We start from the raw sequence: 15,757 nt of genomic DNA on the forward strand, positions 1-15,757 counted from the left end.
TTCCCTCACCAGGTTGTTAGACAAAACTTTTTGAGCGCTTTTTTTTCTTCAACAAACTATAATAAGAATAATTTTGAACGTATTAATGAGCCCTAATTATGAGTCTAAACTTTTTAATACTTATCAACTGTTTTAGTTTCGTGCGTTTTTATGTAACTTTAAATATCGTAACCTACAATTATAAGATAAGTATGTAGCATTTCGTCATACTTTAGTTTAAAATTACTATTTGATTTTGTAAATTCATTAAATGATGTTCGTTTTTTTACTGCTTTTTGAAATAATTTAAAACAGTTGGATATAATAATGTATACTGTACCTAATATTAACTTATTACAGTTATGACTTATTTAGTAAATACCTACATTTATCTTCCTACTATTTTACTCTTTCCTTAAAATTTTTATTCTAAGAAAAATATTTCTATTTATTTTAAATTTATCTATAATTTAAATATATATTTATTTATAACTATACAAATTATATGCTAAAACTTTTTTACAGAACTCCATTGAAGTGTGTTAACTAGCTTGACAGTTAAAAACATATTTAAGTTAGATGAAGAAAAATTAGTTGTATTTTATACTATGGATCAAAAAATTACCTTCATTTGACTATAACACTTTAATAATAAACTAAATCATCTTCCAATTAATCAAAAAATGGGTTGCTTAAATAAGTGAAGCGAATTCATATCGTCTTGTCGACATATGAAAAAGTTTTTATTAAAATTAAATACATTTAAAATTATTCAAAATAATAGCCACTTATTTGTAGTTTTGTGAATTTTTGTCGTTTGATTAGATGGAAGTTCAGTTTTTGCACTAAAATTTGTACTCTAAAAATTTCATATTTACGTCACAGTATTTTTCGTTTTTTTTTGTGTGACTTTTGTATTAATATTAACCACAGTCAAATTCAATTAGAACTACAGCTAACGATTAAAAACATTTTACGAAGTCAGCAATACATTTTTCTCATACAATAAAAACAAACAATGTATTGAACTCTAAATTAAAAAGTATAATTTTAGTCTTAAACATTTTTGATATAAAACTTTATCAGTAATTTCAGCTACTAATATAATTTTAAATTTTTTTATATGAACAAGAAAAATTTAAGTTTTAGACAAAATTAGTTTAAAAAACTTAGACTTTACTATAAATTTGTTTAACTACTAAAGATATAAAACAAAACTTAAACATTTAAAAACTACTCTCAGCATAAAAAAACTTTTAAATCTGTTAGTTTTTACAAATTTTGAAAAAATATTTTAATCCAGAATTTAACAATACAAAACAAACAAGATAAACAGGCAAAAACCCTTAAAAACATAGTGGAAAAGAACAATAATGATACTTATACTTTGAACATTACTTTATTAGTTTAGGTAGCGATTCTTAACCTGTGGTAAATTTCTTTGTTTTATGGGGTCAAATTTTACTTATTACAAATTATGTAATTTAATGTTGTCTTTTTAATTTATAAGTTGGTATCCAAGTACAATATTTTTAAAGTTAATAATTTCCTTAAATTCTATTTGTTTTATGTATCGTATGCTTAATGTTTTAAAAATCTAGTTTTTTTTTTAAAATTAAACACTATTTTTGTATTGGTGGTAAATTTGGTACTAACCTCCCCAAAGGGGTAAACCATGAAAAAAAGGTTAAGAACCACTGCTCTGGGTGCACGAGCACGGCTATTTAAATTCGTACAATTCAAATTCCAGCAATTCAAATTATTAAAACAAAATTGAAAGGGCCACAACTAAAAAAGTAATGTATAGTTGTCAAATATATAAAATACATATGTAGGTCCTAAAGGTAAAGATATCTACAAGCTATATTTTTCTTTTTGCAAAACATTAAATACTTTTTGAGACATAGCTTGAATAAAAAAAAAAAAAAGTTAATTTTAGTAATTTTAAAACATCTAAAAAATATTCAAGATTTTGCAAAAAAGAAAAAGTGGCTTGTAGATTTTAATTAGATCTACATATGTATTTTTATTTTATTCAAAATTTTCGAGATATAGCCTTAGTATTTTTTTAAGAATTTGAATTGTCGCAATTTGAGTTGTCCGAATTTGAAATTTCATGCAACCGCTGCTCTAGAGTTATTTTCTGTCCTGTTATGTTGAATTATTAAACTTAGTATGCTTGTATAAGCTACATTTTGAAATAGGGGATTTTTTGATAAAATATTGTTTGAACTGAAGTTGCATGGACAGTGTTTATAATTTCTCTCTCAGATGCAATTTCTAGGGATTCTGATTGGCTAAAGTTTTTGGTTATCATTTTCTCTTAATAAATATAACTATATTTTGGTTTATTTGTTCGTATAAAGTAGGTTATGATTTAGATATTAATTAAAGATTTTGGGTAAAATTGATTATGGAAAGGGTTTAAGAAGCTGCTGTATTAATATACTGCTTCTGCTGCAAAACTTTAATTGTTTTTGTGATATGGCTTTAATAAGTTTTAAAATATAGTTATTTTTAGTAATTTTTAGATTTTGCTAGAAATATTTAAAATTTTGCAAATAATAAAAAGGGAGTGTAGATATTAATAATACCTACATACCTTTATTTAATATTTTAAAAATTGTTCTACTTTGTGAGATATGGTCTCTTGAATATTTTTTTAAAAATTTGAATTGTTGGAATTTGAATTGTCGGAACTTGAATTGTCTAAATTTAAATAGTTATGTAACCCAAATATTTGTATGGCAAGTCACCAGGTTCAACCTATTAAATACGACTAATAGCAGACTGCCAACTTACTTATAAGTACTGCTTAATTATTACTTAAATAGGAAAAAAAACATGAAGCTAGAAAAAGGTGACCTAGTTTTATTTCAATGTTAAAAATTATCAGTCTAAAACTAACCTTTGCAATAAACTTATTATGTGCAAAAGCAAGGGTATTACATATTTAACTACTAAGTACTGTTACTTAGAAATTTTGGCCATTACAGTTGTTAAAAAAGAAGTTATAAAGTCTGTAATTGATCATTAAAGTTTTCATAGATTTCAATATGAAGAACAACTACCTATAACATTTGTTAAGTTTAATAGTTTAAAATAATAAAAGATCTATAAAAATAGTTTTTATAACATACTTTTAGAAGGTACTAGTTTTATTTAGATAATATTGTACTACTTACTAAACTAGTGGTTACCAAAGTGTGCACAAAATATGTTTTGGGTGCATGAAAATTATAAGTTTAATATTTACACTAGATATTCTGGAGTTCTTGATGAAGAGCAAAAAAAAGTCTTAAGTGTTTTTAAACCTAATTTTAAGACTTACACTAGACATTTTTGATGAAGACCACGTTGGGATGCACAGATTTATTATTTTGTGATTTGAGGTGCACAGATTTAATTAGTTTGGTAACCATTGCACTAAACTAAAAAAACTGTAGCAGTAACTTTGCTGAAAATTTTAGTACATTTTTTACACTTCAAAAAGAAGACTATATACAATGAGCAACATAACTTTACACAGTATAAGTTTGAGAAGGTACTTGCTTGAGTATTGAAAGTCACTATTAAAATTTTTTAAAAGCAAAAAATTAGACTAAAAATATGGCAACTTATGGCCTAGAAATACTGAAAAGAATTTTTTTTTAATTGTTCTAAAAACATCATCAAACCCTACACTTTGCAACAATAAACAGTTTCTAGACAAAAAAATAAGTGTGTTACACCATGTATAATTTTACCTTCCCCATTAAGGCCATTAATGAATTTGTTTTGATCATAATGTCTTGAACTATAAAATGATTCTTTGTTTTTAGTTAATTTTGAGATTCTTTTTCAATCTTTTGAGGTAGTGGTTTTAACTTTTTTTAAATTTATGCACAGTAAATTACTATAAAATAAACTCTCTGCAATTTAGATTATAGAAAATATAAATTATCAATTTCAGGGTTGCTACACACTCAGGACTCTAAGATTAACTCAGAAAATTTTTAAGTTATTTTAGGATATTATTTTTTTTTTTAAACTCAGGCTGACTCAGGATAGTCTTGTTTTTTTATTAAACATTCAGGATAGTTTTATATTTATTTTTGGAGTCTCAGGACAGTTTTTTCACTCTAGATGTTGGATGAGGTTTATTAGATCCAGTGTTAATATTTTGTTATTTTAAAACACTATTTAAAATTTAAAGTTAATCGTTTACTAATAAAGATCCTAGCAAAACAAGTTCACTGGAATATCTAATAATAAAATATTTAAATAATACTCTTTCTTTATTTTACTAACACATGTATCTGGTTGTAAACTAATTAAAATAAATACTATATAAAGAGCTCCTACTTCCCTATAAGTCCCTATAAATTTTCAATATTCTGAAAAGTCCCTAGAAATTACATTTTAGCTTGGTGATTGAAATTTGAAAGCCAAAACAGCAACATCGCGTGGTGAAAAACCACATAAAAAATAAAGTTCTATCAAAATCTTTGCAATCTCAGTACAGAAATATGACTCTATTGTGCCACCTAGCAAATAAATTTTTTTCGTTTTTTTAGAAAAAATACAATTTATCTTAAGTTTGCTTATTTAACTAAAATTAGAGCTCAAAATCCCTAAAACTTTTGTAAATCTCTTATTAAGACTGCTTATAAACAGTTTATGAGATATTTTACTTTATGTACCTTAAAAATTTGTTTGTAGCGTTTAGAAGTCAACATTTTTTTTTTATAGTTTCACTAAAAGTTAGCTTTATTTTATGGATTTCCCTATAATTTTTTTTAAATTTTACTGGGAACCCTGTATATATGTCCTGGTCAATGACGTTAAGGGCATAGAGGGGGGTCCAACATTTTTATTCACTAAAAATAACATTGGATTTTATATAAAAGCTTGAAAAGCAAGCTACAAACCAGTTTTTATAGAATAAAAAAATATTTGACTTTTGAGATATTGTAATTTTTATAATTAGTTTCCAATACAAGCATATAGACTGCAAATTTTTTGGGGTAAATTTTCTCGGAAATTTAAAAAGTCACTAAAAGTCCATATCCTCCTTCATTTTTTGAGCTAGAGACCTCAAACTTTCAGGAAACGTTCCTTTTATAATTTAAAAGACTTTGAGTGTTGTGATTTTAAAAACATTAAAATAAAAATTTTAGATAATAAAAACAAAAAAAAATCTTGTTTTTTTTCATCAAAAATTCATTTGTAAAACTAAAAAAGGTTTTCTTTAATCTTTTCAAATATTTTTAAATTGGATTTTCTGTGAAAATTTGAAGAAGATTGCTTAAAAAATGAAGGAGGAGATAGATTTTTAATGAAATGTTTTTTTTTACGTTTTTAGTTTGTGCCTTCCAGTAAGAACCTGTTGAGGTCACCAACTTTGATTGCTTGTATTTAAATATTTACTTTGATTCTTTTTAAACGGTTAAAAATGTCTTATAGCTCAGATAAAACTATAAAATAAGATCAACCTGTAAAAATCAAGGTTGACCCTCATTATGCCTTTAAAATGCATCCATATGGTGTAAGACTGAAAGGTTCTTTTGTACACCAGGTCCTAGGGTCAAATATTTTGAGAACTTTTTTGTTGTTTAATAAAAAACACTATACAGTAATCTATAGTATTTATTCTTATTTAAAAAAAACACATATATACACCTACTTTAGATTCTATTCTTTCCTTACAGCATTTATTTTTATACAGAGCTCCAATAAATTGTGTTAACTTGTTAAACACACAAACATGTGTTAGTTTAATAAAGAAAGAGTACTGTTAATTTTTTTGTTATAGTTATTTTAAATAAGAATTTTAGATCAGGTATTTGATTTTTATTTATTTTTAAATTGAAATACTTATTTAAAAATTTTCAGCTTTGCGGCTATCTCTTCTAAAAATTATTTTTTTTCAAGTAAAATGTTTTTAAGGATTTTAAAGACTCAGGATGACTTAGGATAGTTTAAGGTCACTCAGAATAGTTTTTTTGACACAAAGAGTGGCGATACCATAATTTACAAGTTTAAAATTTACTGAGGAAGAAAATTAATTTAAATTTACTTTTAATGTGGAGAAACAACTATTTATATTTTTTAAAATAATGATCTTTTGATTTAATATTTAAATTAACATGATTTTTTTTTTGTTTAGAGTGTTTTAATGAATAGACAACAATAAGAAACTTTTTATTTATGTTTTAATCAAATTTTGCTAATATAAAAAGGCAAAATATACATATTTCATTCTATTAAATTTTCTGTGCCCAGTATAATAATTTTATGCATGTTACTATGCACAGATGTGTACACCTTAAGGACCACTGATTTTATGTTTATTTTCTTTGCATGGTTTGATCCGTTAATAGTGTAAACAGTCGTGGCATTAGGTTTATGAAACTGGTGGTAATTGTTGGTGGTTAAATTTGAATGAATATCCAAAAAAATAGTAGCAAAGGATCCCCACTTTACTTGATTTAAAATAAATTTTCAAAATTTTACAAATGCATTTATTTCTGCAGTTGCATAGATTTGATATCTCTGTCTTATCCTTTAACATTTTCCAGATGTTAGAAATTATTTTGCTCTTCATGTTTGACTGCCATGAGTACAAAATTTCCAACAGTTTTCTGTTGAAAATGTTGTGGTAGGGTGAGTTGGGCCAAAATATTTTCTAACAGTTTATATCGGAAATGTCTACTAATTCTTGTCTCTGCAGGAAAAACAAAATGATGGCATAAAGTATAGGATTATAATACAGAGAAATCAAAACTTTGCCACTCCAGAGATAAATGCATGATTGATGGTAATTATTTACTAATAAATGTAATCTATAGATAGACAGTGGTAACATCTGAGAACAGTAAACAATGTACAACAGTACGCTATACAGCATAATAGCAGCCAATGCAAACTTAAAAATATGCTTTCAAATTATATTTAGGATTAAAAAGATAGAAATAAAGAATTAATATTAACAAAAAAGTTTTAGCAAGGCAAAATAATTTTAACTTAAAACATCGCTGTACTCTTTGTTATATGGAAAAACATGAGTTTTCAAAGTTTAACCCAACTTAAGCTTTAAATAAAATAAATTAACTGTTTGGCAATTGTCAGCATTTTTATAACTTTGATTTTAAACAACTTTTTACGTTTATGCAAAAAAAGTGTGTTTGTTATTTAATTCATAGATTTAATGAGGTGACAATGCTTAAAGCTTTAGCTTAGCTTATGTGCAATTAGACATATGTTTTATGTTACTATCTGTTTGATTACATGACTGATGAACTGTCTTACTTAATAGGATAAGGAAGCCATTTTATCAGAAAAAAATAGTGTTTTATAAATAATATATACTGGCAGCTACAATTTCTTACAAAGAACATCTCTTGTTTCTAACTTACTTGGAAAAAAGATATTTAAAAATATTGCCACACACTGAGGCTAATTTGAACTTCTCTTAAAATCCTGGGTTAATTCAGGCCAAATTGTTTTTTTTGAAATGCTTATCTGACCCAGGGTAATCTAAGGTTTATTTGAGAAACTCAGACTAGTTTTTGACAAAACTTAAATGAAATTGAGTTGATTTAGTTTTCAATAGTTGTAATTTTTTAGTTATTTCTACGAATAAATTATTGTTATTTTTATTTTTGTTCAGTTCATTTACTAAGTAAAGTTTTCTCATTGCTGCTAGCTCTGCTTTTACATATCATTTAAAAATTTATGAGTGATGAAAAAAAAGGTAATAATCTAAAGAGCTTAAATAATTTTTTTATTTTGAATTCTCTGTCCTTTATCAATGATTAAAGTAATTTAAAATAAAAAAACCCACTCCAAGTTGTTCATTTACTTTTTTTTTAAATTTTAATGTTATTTGTTTAAATCTTTTTATTTATATAAAAAAGTATGTTTTCAGCCTTATGAAAATATTGAGTATGAAAGCATATGTTTATAGCCAATTATAAAGATTTTTAATTAAGTATAATAATTTAATAGTCAAAGGTAAAAAAAGATGTGCCTATGTTATTTAAGGTTTCAAGTTAGGCTACTTTATAGTGACTTGAGTTTGTTTTTGGTAACTCAAGTTATTTTTTTATTAAAAAGTGGCTAACCTGATTTTATTTTATTTAAATATTTTTTTTATTCTATCAAAAAAGTAAATATGTTGAAATATAATATTATAAGACTATTACAACTTTATAGAAAACTAAAATTATGGGTTCCAAAAACTTGCCTATACAATTAGGGCTGTGTTGTACAAACATACAACTAGCCAATAAAAAACCTCCTATTAGAGTAAATAGAACAGCAACTTTGAAAACAGTTGGAGATAAAGGTATATCTTATGTGAAAGAACTAGTAACACAAAATTTAAAAGACTGTCTAAATCTTATTGACTACAACGAAAAAAATGGAATTAAAGTGTTTCGTTTGTACAGGTAAGAAATTAATGTTTGTTTATTTATACAGTTGACTATTTTTTTAATAAAAATCTTTTTAAAAAGTTTGTTGAAATAACTTATTTATGATTTTGTTATCAATTTAAGTATTTATTTATTGTATATATTAGCATCAATATTTCTTAAGAGCAAGTTGTCCTTATAATAAGTATGTGAAGTTTATAATCAGTGTTTGTCATTTTTGAAGTTTGTACTATAAAGCCTAAAGGAATTAAAAATTAACAATTTTGGCTACTATGCAATTTGAAGTATAAATTACTCTTCATAGAAAGTTAAAATTTTAATAAACTTTTTTTTTAGGTTTATGATGCAAACAGTTTTAAAATTTCAATTTTCTTAGAAATTTAATGATTCAGTAGTACGTTTATTTTATTTGCTAATTCAGCTAGAAACTTATATTTATAGCATATATTCAGTTAACAGTATTAATTCTCAAACTTTTTAATATAAATAAAACAGTTGTCTTATTAAAAAATATTTTGTCAATATTAATAAAATTAATTATTTTTTATACTTTTGTCTTGTTTAATTTAGATATTTATTCTTCTAAATTCAGATTTGTTTTACAGTGAGATGTTTCCACATAAAGCTAATCCTAAAATTGAGCCATACGATTTTGATTTTGCAAAAGATCTTCTCAAGCAAATAGGCAAAAAGGCACAGGGCTATAATCAAAGAATCACTATGCACCCAGGCCAACATATAGTAGTTGGTACTCCGAACGAAACTGCATTAAAAAATGCTATTCTCGATCTTGAGTACCATGCTGAAATGCTTGATCTAATGGGATGTGGAAAGGATTCTGTTATAGTCATCCATGGAGGTGGTCTTTATGGTAACAAAGAAGAAACAATTGAGCGATGGGCAAAAAACTATAAAAATCTACCACAAAATATTAGAAATAGGTTTTCTTTATTGCGTTTTTTCTTAAAAACTTAAATTTAGAAGGGACAAATTTTTATTTACAGCTCAGTAAATTTCTAATACTTTTTTTTATATAGCTAAATATAAATCTCAGTTTGTCTTACATTTTTTTTATTCACTATAATAATTAGCAACTTTTCAATTACTTTATTTTAAAACAGACTTGTCTTAGAAAATTGTGAAAAGATGTTTTCGGTTGAAGACTGCTTGAGAATAAGTGGTATAACAAACGTACCAGTAGTCTTTGACACTCACCATTTTGAATGTTATAAAATACTTCATGAAAATGAAGAGTTTGATCCACCTAGCTACTATATGGAACGTGTTCTGGAAACTTGGAAAAAAAGAGGAATAAAACCAAAGTTTCATATATCAGAGCAGGTATTTTGTTCGAAGTATAAAATAATATTTAAATTAAATATGCAGTTTGTTGTAAATATTTGATAAGTCTGAAGTTAATAAATAAGGAGTTACTTTTTAATATTCCTAATTTAGTCAGAAGCTTTGAACTTAACTAAATGTATAAATTTTAGTATAAATAATATTAGTTTTACTAATTTTGTTTAAGTGTTTTGAACTACCTACTTTCAAAATTCAGTGAACTTTTAAAGTTCTAAATTAGAGGAAGACAAAACAAGGCACCCAGTTTTTTAGCTTAAAAAATTCCAAACAAATAAAACCAACCTTATAACAAATTTTTCCAAATCTGCTCTTTATTTGATTTTTGGTACATACAGGGTTCCTACTTCCCTATAAATTTGCAATATTCTGAAAAATACCTATAAAAAATTGAAAAATATGTGAAATCCCTATAAATTACGTTTTTTTGCTTGGTGATTGAAATTTAAAAGCCAAAACAGCAACATTGCGTGGTGAAAAAACACATTAAAAAAAATTTTAATCAAAATCTTTGCAGTATCAATAAAAAATTGTGACTATATTGTGTCACCTACCAAATAAAAAATACCTTTTTTATTTTAAATATAATTTATCTAAAGTTTCCTTATTTAACTAAAGTTAAAGCTCAAAAACCCTTGAACTTTTGTAAATTTTCTATTAAGACTGTGCTTATAAACAGTTAATGACATGTTTTACTTTATTTACCTTAAAACTATGTTTGTAACGTTTTAAATTCATTGTTTTTTTGATAATTTCCCTGTAAGTTTGCTATATTTTATGGATTTTCCTATAATTATTTTTAAATTTTTAGTTGGAATCCTGTACATATTAGTCCTTGTTAACTACTTTTTTCGTTAAACTTTGCTTTTAAAAAGTTTTTCAAATTATTATAGCATGATCTGTCAAAATTATATGGCATGAAAAGACTTTTAAAAAACTTAAACCTGGTATGCACAAAAATTTTTTTTAAATTCGGTTCCAGGAAAACTAAAAATTTTTCTGGTAATTTTGGTCTGCCAACTAGGAAAGTTGGCTATTTCCACGCTACTTAATTGTTTTAAGTTTATTTATGTTAATGCTTTTTTGAATATTTAAAAAACTTATCTACTTAAAAAGAAGTAAAGTTGAAATTATTTTTTTTCGCATACATTTTAAATCAGGGTTACAAATGTCTTTTGGAAATTTTCTCCAGGTTTTCAAAATTATACATTTAGGGTTTATTTAGCTAAAACTAAGTAGAAGGTAAAACATGTATTAAATAGTATAACAACATAAAAAAGATATTTTAAAGCTTCTTTAAATGTGTTTTTTAATAAAAAAAGCTTTTGATGATGACAGTTTTTTTTTAATCTATACGATGGATTTTTTGTATAAAATCGAAATTATACTACCAAACATGTAAAGTTTGTTTAAAATTCCTGATTTTTCCAGGTTTTATAGTGATTTTTGTCCAAAATTCCAGGTTTTTTTTCAAAATTTCTCAAAGTTCTTGGTTTTTTAACCTAAATTGACAAATTCAATGTTTTTCCAGAATTCCAGGTTTTTTGGCAAACCTGTTAAATGCAGTATTTAATTTGAGGCGCCTTAACTTCATAACTCTTAAAAATTTAGAAATTAATAAAAATATTTAAAGCTCAAATAATTAAAATCCACAGACAAGTACTAGTAATAACTATTTTTTCTATTAAAAATAAACTACAAGTTGCATTTTACATATTTTTGAAATTAAAATAATTTTTGAGATATAGCTGGTCAAAGTCGGGGGCAACAATAGGTTCCTTATGGGAGGCAAACTAAAACTGCAAAAAAAATATTTCACTATAAATCTATCTTCTCATCTTCTACGTTTTTTGTGAAAAAGAAAAACTTTCTGGTCTATGAAAGAAAAGTGATAAAAACTTTATGGTCTATGTTAATTTTTACATATTTATTTAGATCAGGTTTTATTAAAGGGGGCAATATAGACCCTTTTTGGGTAATTTTGGTTATCAGGGGGTGTTAATGAGTAAGTCGCAAAAATTAAATGGTTAATTAACAAGTAAAAGAGCGATTTGTAATAAATAGGATTATTTTTATTTTATTCAAGGGAGCTTTAATAAAAATGAATTTGGAAAACCCTGGTTTACATTCTTGCAAAAGACCTATTTAAACTTTTTCATTAGAAGCTATTGTCACTTGTTTAAAAAAAAATTATATAAAAAAATGTACAAAAAAGGTTTTAAAATTTGATAGAATAGTTATAATTTTATTATGTAGGTAATCAATTAGTTAGGCTAGTTTGAACTTTAAAAAACACAGGCAAGTTTGAAATTTGCTGTTTATTAAAAAAACTCAGTTGACAAAGCTATATAGATGTTTTTTTGTAGCACTGAGGTTAATTTTAATTTTATTATACAAATCAATCTAGTTTTTTTGTCAATAATTTCTTTTCAGTTATTTTGTTTATTATTTAGTGCAAAACAATGATTACAAAAAGTTTAAGCTATAAACTTAGGCTAATATGTTTAATTTGGTTTTAAGCATTTTTAGCTATTTTTTAGCTTTGAAAGTGGTAACCCTGTAATATGTAATTCGGAGTATTTATGATGTCTTATTTATAGAAATAAATAGTTGCATTAAAAGTTTTGTGCCACTATAAAATAAAGCTATTTATAATAAAGTTTTTTTTTTTAATCTTTAAGTATAAAGAAAACGGTGTTTAGTTGAACATAAAAAATAAAATGTACTTGTGAATTTTTAAGCCAATAAATTGAAAAATAAAGGTGTTAAGGGCATAGGGGGGGTCCGACATTATTTTTTACTAAAAATAACATTGGATCTTATATGAAAGCTTTAAGTACAAACTAAAAGCCAGTTTTTGTACAATTAAAAAATACTTTTTTACTTTTGAGATATGGTGCTTTTTATATAAAGTTTCTGATACAAACATATGGACTGCAAGTTTTTTGGAGTAAATTTTCTCGAAAATTTAAAAAATCACCATAAACCTATCTTCTCATTTATTTTATGAGATAGAGACCTCAAATCTTCAGAAAACGTTCCTTTTATAGTTTAAAATACTTTGAATGTTGGAATTTTAAGAGTATTTAAAAATAAAAATTTTAGATAAAAAAACAAAAAAAGTAGGTGGATTTTTTTTTATAAAAAAAATATTTTTCAAAGTTAAAAAAATTCCTACATTCAATCTTTTTAAAATTTAATAATACACTTTCTGTGAAAATTTGAAGAAGATTGCTTAAAAAATGAAGGAGGAGATAGATTTTTAGTGAAATGGTCTTTTTTCGCGTTTTTAGTTTGTGCCTTCCATTTAGAACCTTTTGAGGTCACCGACTTTGACTGATCATATCTCAAAAAATACTTTGAATTTTTTCAAGCGGTTAAAAATGTCTGATAGCTCAGATAAAACTCTATAAAATAAGATCAACTTGTAAAAATCAAGGTGTACTCCCCCTATGCTTGATTGTGCATAAGGGTTTAACACGATATTCTTTTTTAATTGAAACTAGTAAGGGTAATTACGTTTGTCAACTTATAAAAATCTTATATATATTTTTTAAACAGGGAACAGGCAGAATAGGTCATCATTCAGATTACGTTGAAGTTATTCCAAAATACTTGATGGAAATTCCAGATAAGTATGGTGTTGATATAGACATCATGATTGAGGCAAAATTTAAAGAGCTGTCTCTATTTCACCTGTACAAGAAGTATCCTGAACTAAATTGTGCAGTAAGTGGTGAAATTCCTAAAGATTTATTTGTTCCAAAACCTACAGTTCCTCGAAGTGAATTACAAAAAATTAAAAAAGCCAAGAAAGCTACAGAGAAGGAAGTTGGAAAGGTTGATAGAAAAAAAAATACAGCTGAAAAAAAACCTTTGAAACGTAAGATTAATAAACTAAAAAATGATGAAGCATTGAAAGAAAGAAAAGTTGAATCAAAAACTAAGAAAGAGTCAAAGAAAAACGCAGCTACAATAACTAAAGTAAAATCTACTTCTGTTGAAAAAAAGAAGAAAAAGGTAGAAAAGAAAAAAAAGTCTTTAAATAAATTTAAAAATAATGATGAATTTACTAGTGACGAATGCAGTGATACTTCTCTTGATAGCAGCAAGAGTGTGGAAGTTAAAAAGTTAAAAAAAGGAAAACAAAAAAGCACAAGTAAGCCAAACGGGGAAAAAAGGGAAGTGTCTAGGAAGAGCTCAAGAAAGAGAAAAGATGTTTCTTATGCTTTGAGTGACAACAGTGATGATTAATTTAATTTTGTCAACGTTTCAAACTGTATTTTAATGCTACACAATTAAACATTGTTTTTTAAAGTAAGCAAACGCTGGTTACTGACGGTTTAGATTATTTACCTTTTTCGCTTGTTTTAAGTTCATTGTGTTATATGTTTTAGTGTTGCAAACTTATTACACGATTTATCATAACGTTAGAAAATAAATACTAGTAGAAATTAGAACAAGTAACTTTTTTGATTGTTCGTTGTACTTCAATATATTTTAACGAAAAGATTATAACTTAAAAGAATACGTTTTTACTATAAACAACACAGTACTTCTAAACAAATTCTAATAAAGAATTACTTAATTTGTAAACATTTTTTGAACATGTATCATATACAATGAGTTGTAAAACAAAATGCATTTATTTCCTGTATAATTAATTGTTATTGTTTTTTAAATTGATAATATTTAATTAAATATTCAAAAGTTTAAGTTAGTCGATTGTTAATAGAGATCCTAGCAAAGCAAGTGTTCCGTTGAAACATATGTTAGTTTGAAAGTGAAAGACTACTATGAAAGTTTGTTACTAAAAGGTCGCAATTTTTTTGCCACCGGAACCGGTCGCGAATAAATATATAACTTCAGGGTTGCCAATTTACCTGGAAACCTTGAAAAACCTGGAATTTGACAATTTAGGCAAAAAAAACTGGAAAAACCTGGAATTTTAACAATTTTTACATATTTAGTAGTAAAATTTCGATTTGACTCAAAAAAATCTATCATATAAATAACAAAAATTGTCATCAAAATTTTTTTTATTAAAAAACATATTTATAGTAGCTTGACAGTATCTTTTCAATGTTTTTATACTATTTAACACAGTTTCTTATCTTAAACTGAACTTTAAACTAAAAATAGACCAAAAAATGTGTACTTTTATAAACCTGGAAAATTTTTGAAAAAACTAGCTTTTACATCCTAGTAAATTGAGCATTATTTTTTAGTTAAGGCAAATAACTTTATAAAATTTACTTAAAAGTTTTATAATAATTAATGAACTTTACATTGAAAGATCAACAGCATCCAAGACAACCTACGATCGGTTTCGTCCTAATTAGGACTCATCAGGCAGGCATAGTCGCGTGAAACCGCTGTTGAGATCTAACTAAGCTGGCTCAAGTATGAAGTAATGAAGCGACCGTTTGTGGGTAAAGTTGAAAAAATTGACACAGCTAAATCATTCATAGCCCAACGTCTCAGACATTGTCAGCTTATTTTATTATAGTCTGTGCTCGTTTGATCAGTTTTAACCAATATTTTCAACTTAACCCACAAACGGTCGCTTCAGTACTTCGTACTTAATCCCGCTTGGTTATATATCAACAGCGGTTTCACGCGACTATGTCTGCTTGATGAGTCCTAATTAGGACGATACCGGTCGTAGGTTGTCTCGGATGCTGTTGTTGTTGATATTGCGGTAAAGTTATAATAATTGATGGCGCGAAGCATCTCAACTTTATTGATGATGGCCATAATAACTATTGTTATAAATATTATAAAATCATTGTTTACATTTTTATAAAGTTTTTAGAAACAAAGGAATTTATATCGAAAATATAGATGATTAAAGTTAAATAAAAAAACTAGTACGTTATTTATAAACAATAGATTTATAAGCAAAGGCTTCCCAAAGGGGCGACCCCTTTTTATGAAAGTTCTAGTAAGAAGGGGAAAAGCTAGTAAGGGGGCGATTTTGAAATTTTAGGGCAATCAACTTA

The 15,757-nt window shown here is 25.8% G+C and overlaps 1 protein-coding gene across 1 annotated transcript; it reads left to right on the forward strand.

Moving 5' to 3' along the window:
* Positions 1-8,179: 8,179 nt before the first annotated feature.
* LOC145834575 (UV DNA damage endonuclease-like) lies at positions 8,180-14,358 on the forward strand. Its single transcript, XM_082942036.1, has 4 exons — positions 8,180-8,411; positions 9,002-9,337; positions 9,518-9,737; positions 13,317-14,358. Exons 1-4 carry the CDS (start codon positions 8,188-8,190, stop codon positions 14,007-14,009), a joined length of 1,473 nt encoding a protein of 490 aa, XP_082798162.1. The 5' UTR covers positions 8,180-8,187; the 3' UTR covers positions 14,010-14,358.
* The last annotated feature ends 1,399 nt before the right edge of the window (positions 14,359-15,757 follow it).

The sequence above is a fragment of the Thalia democratica genome, chromosome 4 (assembly GCF_965202585.1).
Source record: "Thalia democratica chromosome 4, ktThaDemo2.hap1.1, whole genome shotgun sequence".
Classification (NCBI taxonomy): Eukaryota; Metazoa; Chordata; class Thaliacea; order Salpida; family Salpidae; genus Thalia; species Thalia democratica.

Excerpts from the sequence above, each read along its gene's own strand:
- LOC145834575 (XM_082942036.1), top strand. The coding sequence starts at position 8,188 with ATGGGTTCCAAAAACTTGCCTATACAATTAGGGCTGTGTTGTACAAAC. Across the intron at positions 8,412-9,001 it reads AAAGTGTTTCGTTTGTACAG|TGAGATGTTTCCACATAAAG; the intron begins GTAAGAAATTAA and ends TTTGTTTTACAG. Across the intron at positions 9,338-9,517 it reads CCACAAAATATTAGAAATAG|ACTTGTCTTAGAAAATTGTG; the intron begins GTTTTCTTTATT and ends ATTTTAAAACAG.